At 39.2% G+C, this 12,787-nt stretch overlaps 1 protein-coding gene across 1 annotated transcript in view; it reads left to right on the top strand.

Moving 5' to 3' along the window:
- Nucleotides 1–12,787, top strand: part of MAP2K5 (mitogen-activated protein kinase kinase 5) — a gene marked incomplete at its 3' end in the record, with an annotated part of 67,838 nt that overhangs the window by 19,411 nt on the left and 35,640 nt on the right. Inside the window, exon 7 of the mRNA XM_010164874.1 lies at nt 3,497–3,561. Coding sequence (XP_010163176.1) covers nt 3,497–3,561 — 65 coding nt within the window. The remainder of the gene's footprint in view (nt 1–3,496; nt 3,562–12,787) is intronic.

Raw genomic sequence — 12,787 nt, 5'->3', positions numbered from 1 at the left:
TATTATATATTAAAAAGTTACTGAAACTCATTTAAAAAAAAAAAAAGGAAAATTTAAAATCAGTTTTAATACTGTTTTATTCACCCAGCTCTGATAGGAGTTACACTGCTTTCTGTTGAGAGAAAATGCTTTTTGTTATGCTGCAATGTGTTCTACAAAATTTGGTCACAGATCCATAACTGGAAATAGGTTTCTAGTTGTAACTTTAACTTTTCCTTCTTTTGGGGGATTAAGTCACACTTATCATTACTTAAATATGGGTTGGGTTATTATTTTTTATTATTTTTTGGCAGTTTCTGCTTTCAGGCATTCATAATGATATTCCTCTAGTAGTTTCCATTTAGGTTTAATAAGGAATTCATATTAATCATTAAAAGAAGGGGACATGATTCTTCAAGATAATCAAATATTGACAGGTTAGAAATAGCTTTCTGCCTAGGTTCATTGATATAGGTGATGTGATATAAATATTTATTTCTTTTCTGTCACTCAGAGTAAATGCCACCAATTGATTCAGCATTGATATAGTGTCAACAGTTCATAAGAAACATTTGACTGGCTTGTGTTTTCCGATTAGTCTCTGCTCTATAAAGTGGGATTTACTAAATCTCTTCAATTGTCTGCTCATAGAGTGTGACTGCTTTCTGAAACCATTACTGCTTCGATTCGGAAAGCAAAGGTATGGCTATAGGACTTTGCCTCTGTCAGGCCTCTACATATAAAATAAGGATTAATTGAGCATTTTGTTTTTAATGATTTACAAGAGATAGACACTGATTTCTTTCAAAACCAGCAGGTAGAAGCAAGGGATGTTTTGTTTGCTGATCCGTAATTGAAGTCTGTTTTGCTTTTTCATTAAATCCTGTTAATATTGGCACCTGATCAAACTTGGGTTTGCAGGTTTAGTATTCCAGTCCTTACTGTCAAGTTCATTGTTATTATGTTATCATTTTATGATTGAGAATCCAGTTTTCCCAGTAAAATAAATAAATCACTGCATGTTTTTGGCATCTTTATTTGAGCCAATAAATCACACTTTATCTCTCTATCGGTCGCTGGCAGATCTTTGCTCCACCCCACTCTTCCTCTTTTCACCCTGGGTTTCTGGTTGCTCTTTGTGCACAGAAACAAGAAGCGGTGCTGGGCTGGCAGCGGGTGCAAGGGGTGCAGCATCATAGTACAGAGCTGCTCCTGTCACTGGCTTTTAGAGAGCAATGTTCAGAAAATACTCTCCTTTTACCAGTTAGCAAAAACAGAAGAGAGAGTACACTTTATGTCTCTGCTTCTGCTCAATTTGTTGCTTGTAACTTGTGGAACTACAAAAAATTACTCTTTTTTTTTTTTCCCCCCCAAGAGGCAAGGATACAAGTGTGTTCATGACTTTGGGGATTCATTTGATTTCTCTGAGGAGTTTTGTTGAGAAGAACGTTGCTGGGAATGTAGGAAAGAGATGTTTGTTGTTACCTCAAAGGCTGGAGAATTAAAGTCCTCCAGCTGAGAAGAGCAGAACTCCTTAAAGACAGTCTGTGCTTTAAATTAATGAGTACTGCAGTCTGAGAGAAATTATTTTTAGTGCAAGGGATCCAGTATAGATTCTTTATGTGTTTTAAAACCCATTAATGAATTATTGTTCCTTGTGAGGTGTCCTTTTCCCCCCCTCTGTATTTGCATTTTCAGATTGATGCAATAGGCAAGATAGCTTTCCATAATAAAATGAATTTTCATTTTCGTCATAAACCTTGAGACTTGAGTGGGCCATTTCATACCCTCTTGAGATATCTGGCCCAGGTTTAACTACAAGTAGGTAATGATGGAAAGTCAACTTCTGCTTTGAGGTATTTCAAATTTTCTAAGAACTCAGAGATTTTAACCTGACTGGAAGAAATGTGTAGTATTTCCTATGGGAAACGAGCATGCTTTTCATTCAGGTGGTGAAAGGAAGGAACACAAATTTTGGAGTTCATCATTTCTGTCCTTAAAACATATTATTTTAAATCAATTAAATATTCCATTTTCTATTCGTAAGACACGCTGAGTATTGACTCTTTAGGGCATTTCAGCTTGTTACCATCACTTCCTTGTTCCAGTTGAAGCCAGGGGCAAAGTTCCTCTTATCTTCACTGACATCATACGAAAGGGGATGGTTAAACATGGCTTGGTAACTGAAGGGCACGTGTCCCCGCTGAATTTTAAAAGCCATTTCAGAAGTTGGATAAATACAGAGAGTGAGCTTATGGTGAGCTCTGCGTGGCTCTCACCATGGTGCTCCTGGTACTTGAAATTGCTAATTTGAAGTGCTCTCAGATGAGAGATCAGCTTACGTGATCTCTAATCACATCAGTGATAGCAGACCAGGCATATCATTAAAGAGGGGTTTTTGATGCCTTTTAAGACACAAAAATGACCGAGTCTTTAAGCAACCATGCCAACTCATGTAAAATGTTTAACTTGGTATCCCATCAAATATAAATAGTTAATAGAAACAAGTTAATGATTTGGTAACAAATTCCTAGGAAAATATCTTTTAAAAATGGGGTTTGCCCAGACATTTACTTCTTACAGTGATCAGGCAATGGAAGAGATCTTTTTGGAATAGTAAATGCACTCAGCCCAGAATTTTCTCTCGTTAAAATATTTAATTTCAAGTATGCATGAGCATTCCAAAAATATCTGTAGTGATTTATTTTTTTAACAGATGTTTTAGCTGGAAGATCAATATAACTATTTATAGAGGAGAAGGTTGAACTGTAGTTTTACATTTGAATTGCTCATCCAGCAAGGTGATAATATAGTAAGCTTTTATAAAATCTGTATCAGATCCGAAATTCCAGTATTTGCAATGTACAGTGCTTGTTTCAGGCTTTTGAGGATATTGTCATATATGGAGGGTTGTCCCAGTGAGCAGAAAGATTGAAGCAAGCAATTAGTTACGTATTTAAAGGAAAGTAATTTTTATTGGATAGCAGTTCAAGACTATTTTTTTTTTCAGAATATTTCCTTTAATTAAAAGGTATACAAATTAGGCACTACAAAGGAATCTACTGACAGAACTGTTACTCGATTAGTATCAATTATGTTGATTCCAGAATAAACCATAAACTTTTCTAGCCATACTTAAGATGACAGTGTTCTGTTGGATTGTTTCCATTCACCTCCAACTTTGGCTTTGGTTATGTGCTGTTCTGGAGACCCTTTTCCTATCAGTATCTGTGACCTGACCCTCTTGAGCTATATTATATCATTCCATTTTGACACCTTTTATCAAACTTTAATGAAATGACCCAGGCAAACAAATTGTCATTAAACTTTCCATCACTTTGTCCCTTGGTATCGTCTTTTATAAATTGGACAGCAAATGTTGTATTGATCTTCTCGTTCTTGCAGCTGAACTTGAAATGACCCAGACTGCTTGTTGTTTATGGCCTAGAGTTGCTTTTCCTTGACATTTCCATCCACAGCATGACATCTCTTTTGTTTTTCTTTCTTTCTTGTGGAGATGAATGAACAAGACATACGGTATCGAGACATCCTCGGTCATGGCAATGGAGGCACAGTCTACAAGTGAGTGTTGGATTTCACTTAAAATTTTTGAAAATAAAATTTAACAGCGCTTTTTCATTTTCTTTTTTTTTTAAATTTTACTCTTCATATTTGTATTGAGATGTAGGTGAGCCATTGCTGCTATGCAGAAAAGATTATAAAAGAAAATTCTTAATAGAAACTTTTTAAGAATTCTCTTTACATATTTACAAGGTATCTGCTCTTGGGTGCCGTGAGGGCTGGTGCATTTTTATTATCTTTTTAATACTTAGCTTTGAATCCCTCCTGGGTAACAAGTTAATGGTTCACAAGTGGAACTTGAAATGTCCTGAAGCATAATGAATTGCCTTCGGTATTTGCAATGCCATTATCCTTGCTGGTTCACCACGCCCTTTGCTAGCCCAGTACTGAGAATGACACCGGTGGGATGTGATGACACCGTTGCTCTGCCTTTCTCTAGCAATTCAAAATTAGAAAATACCCCTTTCACTATTGCAGTGACTTCCCTCCCTTACCAGGAGCTTCACACACAGGCTGATGAATATATTAAATGATAAACTCCCCCAAATTTTGGTAGTGAAGCTTATACCCTGCAGCCAGTATTAATTTTAATATTGTAAAGATTATAATAGCAGAGATATAGTTTTCTCGACAGGAAAGTCTTTCTCATGCATAGTGCAAAGTTTAAACTACATAATGTAATATCTGGTACTTAATAGTCTGCAGTGGTGTATGAAAAATATTCTACTAGGAATTAAGAAATCCATACTTTGTAAGAAAGCCCTGAGGGAGTAATAAAGGTTTCCTCCAGAGAGCTATTTACCGTATACAGTAACCCAGCACCCCATTAGGATTTTGTTTATACCTTAGACATTTTAACTTTGATATTAACATATTTTTTTTTAAAATGTTTTAAAAGCTACAGTGCATTTAGTTTGGTTTCTAATTGTCTGCCAACACTGCAAAACAACTAGCTTCGATCTCCTTGCAGAAGATTTAAGGAAAATGGACTTCCAAAACCTTAAAGGGACAAATCTAGTCTTTGAATGGACTCTTCAGAAATCAGCTTAGCCTTGTTGATGGAATGTAGTTCAGAAATCTCATTGACATCCACTTGTAGGAAGTTATTCCTAGACCAGGAAACTTGCAGAAATGGTGTTCTTGTCTTACTTTATAATAAAATTTGAGAGAGAGTGTTGAACTTTACAGCTCAGTCAGTGACTTTGTGATGTTTCCCGATTTAGAGAAGGTTGATTCTCTTCCCTGTGTACTGGTGGAGACTCCAGGATGTAGATGGGAGAACCATCGCAAAGGAGGACCGTGAGATCTGGTCCCTGTGAAAGGCACTTGAGACACAGTTGGGAACAAGGAATATCCCACAAAGTGAGGGAACCCCCTGTGTGTCATTGTTACCCAGTTTGGGGCCATTTTCTTTAGAGAAGTAGCTGGAATAAGGAACTAGCAATGCAAAATCATGAGCAGCATAAGAATGGCCATACCAGGTCGTACCAAAAGTCTCTCCCTTCATCCTGTGTCTAGTAGTGGCCAGTGACCAAAGTCTAAGGAATGTAAACCAAGGCATGTGCTTTGCTCATCTTTTTGCACTGAGGATCTGCTGAACTTAGTGTCTGATAGTCAACTTGTCTCTTGCACTACTCACAAGGAACAGCTTCATTCCACGTTTGCTGCATGTGCTTGGTGTGTACAATGATACAGGGCTTTTAGGTGCAGAAAGTGCTCCAAGATTGTCTCATTCTTTTAGAATGTTGCCACATGCATAGTATGTATTTCACATGTTGTAAAATTCATAGGGGAGCTCTGGATAAAATGCTATATAAAGCCCAACTTGCACTTTTGGACTTCTTTTTGAATTTCTGAGAGGTAGTATAGTTCCACGCCTGCTTTTTGTTTAATATTTTTACAAAATTATTTTTTCTTCTGATGAATACTACTTTTTAATAAGAGTCTGCAAGAGCAATGAAGGAGCAGAGATGTGAACGCTCAAGGTGCCGAAGATCATAGCACAGGAGGGAATGCATAATACTTCTGGCCCTTCTTTTGCGTTGACTTGCTGCATTGTGTAGCCTGATGGTGTGATCTTCATTAAGTGGTTGAGTGTTGCATTTGTCTGCAGTTTATGATGAATACTACTTTTTAATAAGAGTCTGCAGGAGCAATGAAGGAGCAGATATGTGAATGCTCAAGGTGCAGAAGACAATGGCACAGGAGGGGATGCATAATACTTCTCGCCCTTCTTCTACGTTGACTTGCTGCGTTGTGTAGCCTGATGGTGTGATCTCCTTCGTTAAGTGGTTGAGTGTTGCATTTGTCTGCAATTTGGGAAAGTAAAAAAATTTTACCTGTAAAAACATGACCCTTCTTCTGTGTCAGGGAAATATTTCTACCTTTCCTTTTCCTTTTTATTGTGTTCATATTTTAAATTTGCAGTTGCAGTGACTGTATAGTATTTTCTCCAGTGCAAGTGTCATTCTGCGCTGCTCCAGGGAACGTGCACCGTTTTCACGTGTGTAGATTTTCCACACTCCTGAAGTTTGACTTTGCAATGCAAACAACAGCAGAATGTAAATATGAAATATGGTTTTCTCCCAAAACTGGCTTCTAAGCTTTGTGTTCCTCTCAAATCTTCCCAAATTTGTTTCTTCATGCATTGGATTGAAGAGTTGTACCAACTCACTCTTTCATCCCTGAAGAGCTGCTGGTTGCCGTTGCTGCAGGGAGTTGGCACGTACCGTGCCGTGGTGATGTGCCTTGGCCAAAGCACAGACAGAACTTCCTACCTTGGAACAATCACCCCTTTGTATGGGGGGAACCTGTTCTCCCTCACCAAAGAAGCATCTGTGCTACACAAGCCAATAAGAACTTGCACAATGGAATACTTACAGGTAGCTGGATTGCACTAGTCATAGATAGCAGCCCACATATATTTTATTCCAGTAAATCAATGAACATTTGTCAAATAAAATTAATTGCAAACGTTTGGCTGTTTTCCTCTTCCAGCATTCCACGCTGTCGGTTTGTTTCAGAAGAGGCTCTGTGTAATATTGATCTGAATCTAAAGAACGAGCCTGTCTATATGGTATCTTTTTTTCCCCCCCCTTTCTTTCTAACTCTTTACACTAAGTCATATCCATTACGGCGATGATATATTATCAGCATTCAGCAAACAAGATAACGTGTCGCAGGTCGCTGAGCAAAAATTTTCAGCCTCTCTTTCCACGTGAATTAACTACTATTGAAATAGTTTATTGAGATTGAAGTATTGATCACTTTTCATGCTAACCTCGGCTGAAGGGGGGAGAGGGGAGGTGGTTTTGTTCTCTTTAGAAGACACTATGTTTAGTTAGAAAATGTATTTCATTTATTTGGCTTCTTTACAGCTGCAACTGTTTTATTGCTTGGAGGAGAGGTATCTTAGCTTTATTTTTATGACAGTATAATTATACTTTAGAAATACACTTGATTACTGCGTGTAGCAAAATTGTTCCAGTATATTGGCTTGGCCAATATTGCTATACAAACAACTTTTCAGTCAATTGAGTCTGGTAAAAAATCAATACTTTATAGCAATATTTCTAGTGAGAACTTGCTGAATCTAAATGTTTTTCCTGTTCCAAAAAATAAGAGATTTTATAGTTGTTTGACTTCCTATTTTTTCCCCTACCTTTTGATACACTATTTTCTTAAATAAGGAATGGTAACAACTATAGAGCTAGATATGGCAAAAAAAGTTAATTATTCTTGCTTTCTGATTGCTTGTATTTTCAAAAATGTGTGAGAAAATACAAATAATCCCAAACTGTGTATTCAATGAGTGTTTTTGAATATACAATCAGAAAGCAAGAATACTTCCACTGGTGCATAGTGGGCAGCACATACCCTGGCTTGAGTAAAGATTGTCAAGATAGTGATGAAATCTGCTGTAACAGAGACTGAAATCACCCCAGTGTCTTTCTCTTCTGTTTGCCAGTTGTTGTAGGTAGCTTACCTCATTAACTGTGATTTCCACTTTCCGTGGAGTATTATAAGTCCAATTCTATGACTTTTTGGAAACTCTCAGCTGCCATTACCTCATGGAGATTTGCACCTTTCCTGACAAGAGGGCCCTCCGACTGTTACACTGGTAGAAGTACAACCTTCCAGCTCTTGCAACAGTCTTTCTTATTTTTTTTATCAACTATTTTATGGAAGCTGGTAGGATGGAGGATGCACAGTTTGGGCTGCTTCACAGCAGAAGAAAACATCTGTATACAAGTACATCCAGTATATTTACTTAAATTGCTTTTTTTTTGAAAAAAAAAAAATATAATCATTCACTGGTAGGTCCAAAGACATTTGAATTATGTGCTTCTGTCTGCATCTTTTAGCTCCATCATTGGCTGCAGAGCTCCGAGGGGCTGTTTTGATAAGATTGCTCCTTTTTTACTTCAGTGGAAGAAGGTTAACGTTTTGGTTTGTCATGGGGTGGATACGCTCCCATGAGCATGCCAGCCAGTCTCCAGATTAGCCACATTAAATTATTTAGACCTCATATCCTTAATTGTGTATATTTGGAACCTAAGTATTATGATGTAGAGGTATTTATCTCTGTCAAATAATTACTCTGTGAAGTAATTAGAGGTTGTCCAGGGAAGTGGTGGAGTCACCATCCCTGACGGTGTTCCAAAAACAAGTAGATGTAGCACTCGGGGACATGGTTTAGTGGGCACGGTGGTGATGAAGTTGACAGTTGGACTGGATGATCTTAGAGGTCTTTTCCAACCTTAATGATTCTGTGATTCTGTCTCTTTCACGTGGCATATCTAAAGTACCACTATTTTCTTCCTTCACATACAACCAAAAAGAATATTTTTCTCTTGTTTTGTGTTTTCTAGATTTTGCTTTGCAGCTGTAGCTAATGAGAAGTGAGATGTTTGATGAACTCTAGGGGATGGTACAGCCTTTTGTGTGCCCGGGATTTTTTTAAAATGTGTGTTGTGTATGGTTTGTAAATCTTTGGATTCTGTTAGAGGAGTCTTCAGCAGCAGCAAGCTGTAACGCTCTGTATACTGAAATAACCGTAAAGTCCCAGTGATCTGTCATTAATTTGTGAGGTCACCTAGTATCTGTGAGAGGGAAGAAAAGGCAGAATTGGTTATCATCTTAGCAAAACACTGTTCAACCAGACAGCTTCACTTTAACATGAGTAATTGGGAGGGAAGTGGTGTTGATGATGTATTGCCCAGAAGAATTGTATAGCTAGGGAAAAGACGGATACATGCAGAAGCTTAATTTGTTTGAGCAATTTACTTGAGCAGTTTTGCTGTTCAGTTGAGTCGTGCATTCCAGCATACGCCTGTTTCTTTATTCTCCATCTCAACCAACCTCAGGGTGCCCCATTAGCACATTACACACAGCGCATGGCAAGGCAGCTGGGAAGTTGCTGTCTCTTACAAGACAGCCTGCAAACAGTGCCTTGCCTCCAGCATTAGCAAGGGAAAAGCGTTGTTGGTTCTGGAGTGAGGAAGCTGGAGGTGATGGAGCAGTGTTTGAGGGTAAAGGAGGTGGAGGTGATACAGCTCCGTTTGCTGGGATGGTGATGGAATAGCAAGAGTTGATCATTTCCTCGAGGAACTTTGGCTCGACAAGGTTTGCTCTTTTTGGATTGTCCCATGGCTTCTAATGCAGGACACTGGTGCTGTCATGGAGGAGCTCCCTCAAGAGGGTCTCTACAGTCCTAGTTTGTCCTTCAAAAGCAGTAACTATCACGCATCTCAAATGTTGCAGGAAGCCAGTCTAAATCTAAGCAGAGCTGTTCATTCGTTTCAGTTTTCCTGTATCAATATGCAATACAATAACAGTAATTTGCCCCTCTTTAAAATACTTTCATTCACAGATTGTCTTGGCCCTTTCGCAGGGAAGGCTGGTGTCATCCTCTGCACGTGGCAGAGGGTAAATGGAAACAGGGAGGGAAAGTCTTTTCCTAAGGTAGCAAAGCAGGAACAGAAGCAGGAACCGAGCCCGTCTCTGCAGGTTGCCAGCCCAGAGCACTGCCAGCCAACCCACGCGGCTTCGTTGGTGGTGGATTTACCTGGGGAGGTTCTCACTATGTTTTGTGCACATTGTCTCAGCCTGGTGCTCGATGCAGCTCTGAAGAAAGGAAGTACAGGCAGGTTCAATGTTTTGTTTGGCATTAAAATGAATCTGTGGCCATGTGAGGTCTGAAAATCACGTCTCCCTGCGTTCTTGTGTTGCAGTTGTGGAGGTGTTTTCCTTTGTTTCCTTCCCCAGACTACCTTCATTTTCTGTTTCTCTTGTTTTGTTTTATTTTTAGTCACACTGAAAAGCGTTGGAACAATAATAGCTGGACTAAGTTAGAAATACCCCACCAAATTTGTGCATATTAGCATTGCAGTTTAAACAAGACTGACCAGTGATTGCTGTTCCCTTGTTTCTTTTGACCCCGGCTATCACTTGCCTGCCTCATAAAATCTGTTATGCACAAAAGTGCATAAAATGAAGATAAAGTACCTCCTTCAAGTCTGACAAAAACCATTCCTTTGCAGAATGGGAGCTGCAGTGAAAGTAAATAAATGAATGGACAGCAATCACAGCCTAGTTGATGAAACTGTTCAATTAAAGCACAGGCATTTACATGGTGTAATTTCCCTAAATTGCCAATGAGCCCCTTTAGACACAACCAGTGTTCAAATTGATTTCAGCATTGATTTTGGCTGAAGCTGATAAATTTCTGCTTGTTAGTTAAAGTAATTTTGCAGAAGACTTTGTACTGCGGTATTGAAGTGTTCATTTAGCTGATGGTTAAAAGAGGAGTTATTTACAGAGGGTTCTACTGTTGTTCTGAGATGGGACAATTCCCCGGTCATCTTTTTACTTTTAATTTTTAAGCTTCAGTATACAATCAATAGGTTATTGAAACTGATTAAAATGTATCCAGCCAGCTGCCTATGGCTGTTTAATTAGAAATTGGATGATCCTTAAATTAAAGTTGATTTGTTTGTATTGTATGCCCATGGCTTGGAAGATGAAGCAAATAGTAATCCTGAAAATTCTGAGTTTGTTCTTGTTGCCAGTGAGTGAGGTGGGGTGTGAACATGGTGTAGCTCGCCCCGACGTGGGCGTTATCATCTCTTGGTTCCAAATAACCCTCTGTGTAGTAGAGAATTGGTGGGATTTGCCAGAGTCAAGCTATGCCAGGATTATAGGCACTGACTGTTCCCTAACGTAGAATGCTTTTTAAAAAATGCTTTTGCTCATAGAAGTGAATTTGTGATTATAAGGAGCAGAAGAACACGGTTTTATGTAGGAATCCATTTTTGTCGTTATGCTGCCAGTGTTGTGTTTCAGGCTTTCTGCTTGATCTCTGTTTGATGTCTCTGTGAAGAACAGTGGGTGTAACAACACCGGTGAGGTTGACGTTGATTTTTCAATTTCTTTTCACCCCAGATTCTTTGAAAATGCTTACTCAGAATGATAAAAATCAACTTCTCAGATATCCACTGGTCATCATAAGGATTAACCAGCCATACCCAGCTCCGATGTGTAACCACCTTCCCTGTATGTCACCACAGCTGTTTTAGTGATGATGGCAAGGAGCAATTTTAGATTGGATGTGAGGAAGAATTTCTTTGCTGCAAGGGTTCTGAGGCATTGGAAGGGGTTGCCCAGGGCAGTGGTGGAGTCCCCATCCCTGGAGGGATTGAAGAGTCATGTAGACACAGTGCTGAGGGACATGGGTTAGTCGGGGACTTGTCAGTGTTGGGTTAGTAATTGGACTTGATGATTTTAAAGATCTTTTCCAATCGAGGCCATGCTGTGATTCTGTGATAACAAGAGGAGCAATGCAAAAATTGTTTCTAGCATCTTGCTCATCATGGTGGTATCTCAGTGCAATCCAGAGTCCAGTAGTGATGGAGCAGAGAAACTAAACTCATGGTGTTTATGCTCTCAACCTACTCCTGGAGAAGAGCAAGCTTTCTGCTTGAAACTCAGCCATGATTAGAAGAAAACTCTCTTTCAGCTATTGCAGTGAATACCTAGAACACTTTTGCTTCTTGGCACAGTTCTGTTCTCTGCTGCTGGTCATTACTGAATTATGGAACAACTCTGTTTCTCCTTAATAGTTGTTATGCGTTGAGAGCGTCATGAGCACATCTCTCCTGAACAAATGGTTCGATAATGCAGAAAATCCAGCGTTAGGTCTCCTTATGGAGAGATACAGGCATCTCAACTGCCATCACCATAGGATGTGACGTACTTTTTGACTCACTTTTGCTTCAAATTTCTTCCAAAAATTGTGATGGGTTTACTTTAGACTGGCAAGCTTGATGCTGTGTCAGATAACGCCTGACCATGTCAGTCTAAGCTTAATGACTGCTCTGCTGATTTTTGTTCTTTCAGCTAGTTTAAAGCCGACAGCTGAAATACATTACAGTGTCTGCATCTGATCTGGGCTGGCCCTGTGGTACTGGTGATGGTGACAGTCCATCCAGCAGCATCAAGGCTAAGCTGACTCTGTCTTTAGTCCTTTCTGTCTGTACAGGTCTCTCTAAGGAATGGGGACCGAATTGCAATGGGATGGCTACAAGGTGAAAGACTTGTAATCCAGATTTCAAAAGCTGACCCTGAATGTTTGGCTGCAGTGGAGAAGGAAGATGAATATAAGTGGTAACAGATGGAAATAGGAGTAGGTTACAGCATGAAAGAGGTGAGGGATTCATTCTGCCATGCTTAGGCCTGGATGCCAAAACTGCCTCTTTCTCACAGAGATGGGTTGAGTGAGACATTTTGCTATTCTGCATTTCCTTTATGCAGCTTCCAGTGCCAGTTTTGCTCTTTTCAAAAGTTTAAAATTTAGAGACAAGTATTTTTTTGTTTGTTTTCTCATTTAACAACAAATCATTTTGCAGTCAGTACTCAAGCATCTGTAATGGGATTTTTAGATAGAGGGGAGGTTGGTGTAGATTGCTGTTTGAACTAGCTCAGTCCCCATAAAAGCTCCTTTTTACAACTGCTGTGCACTTTGGATTTCCTGTTTTAACAGCCAGAGAGTCAGGCTAATGTGTTTGTCTATTGCAGAAGGCAACAACTGTCAAAGTGTTTATTTCCTAGAGACAATTTGAATCTGTTTCTTTAGATGGCCATCTGAGTACGTGACAATTCCAGCATTAGACTACCAGAGTCTGACCAGAAACGCGACAGACAGTGGCAGTACTAGGAAAAAAAAAGG

This window comes from Antrostomus carolinensis, unplaced genomic scaffold (genome assembly GCF_000700745.2).
Source record: "Antrostomus carolinensis isolate BGI_N321 unplaced genomic scaffold, ASM70074v2 scaffold5943, whole genome shotgun sequence".
Lineage (NCBI taxonomy): Eukaryota > Metazoa > Chordata > Aves > Caprimulgiformes > Caprimulgidae > Antrostomus > Antrostomus carolinensis.
The sequence above is the reverse complement of the archived record's forward strand: the minus strand, read 5'-3'. Positions and strand labels throughout refer to the sequence as shown.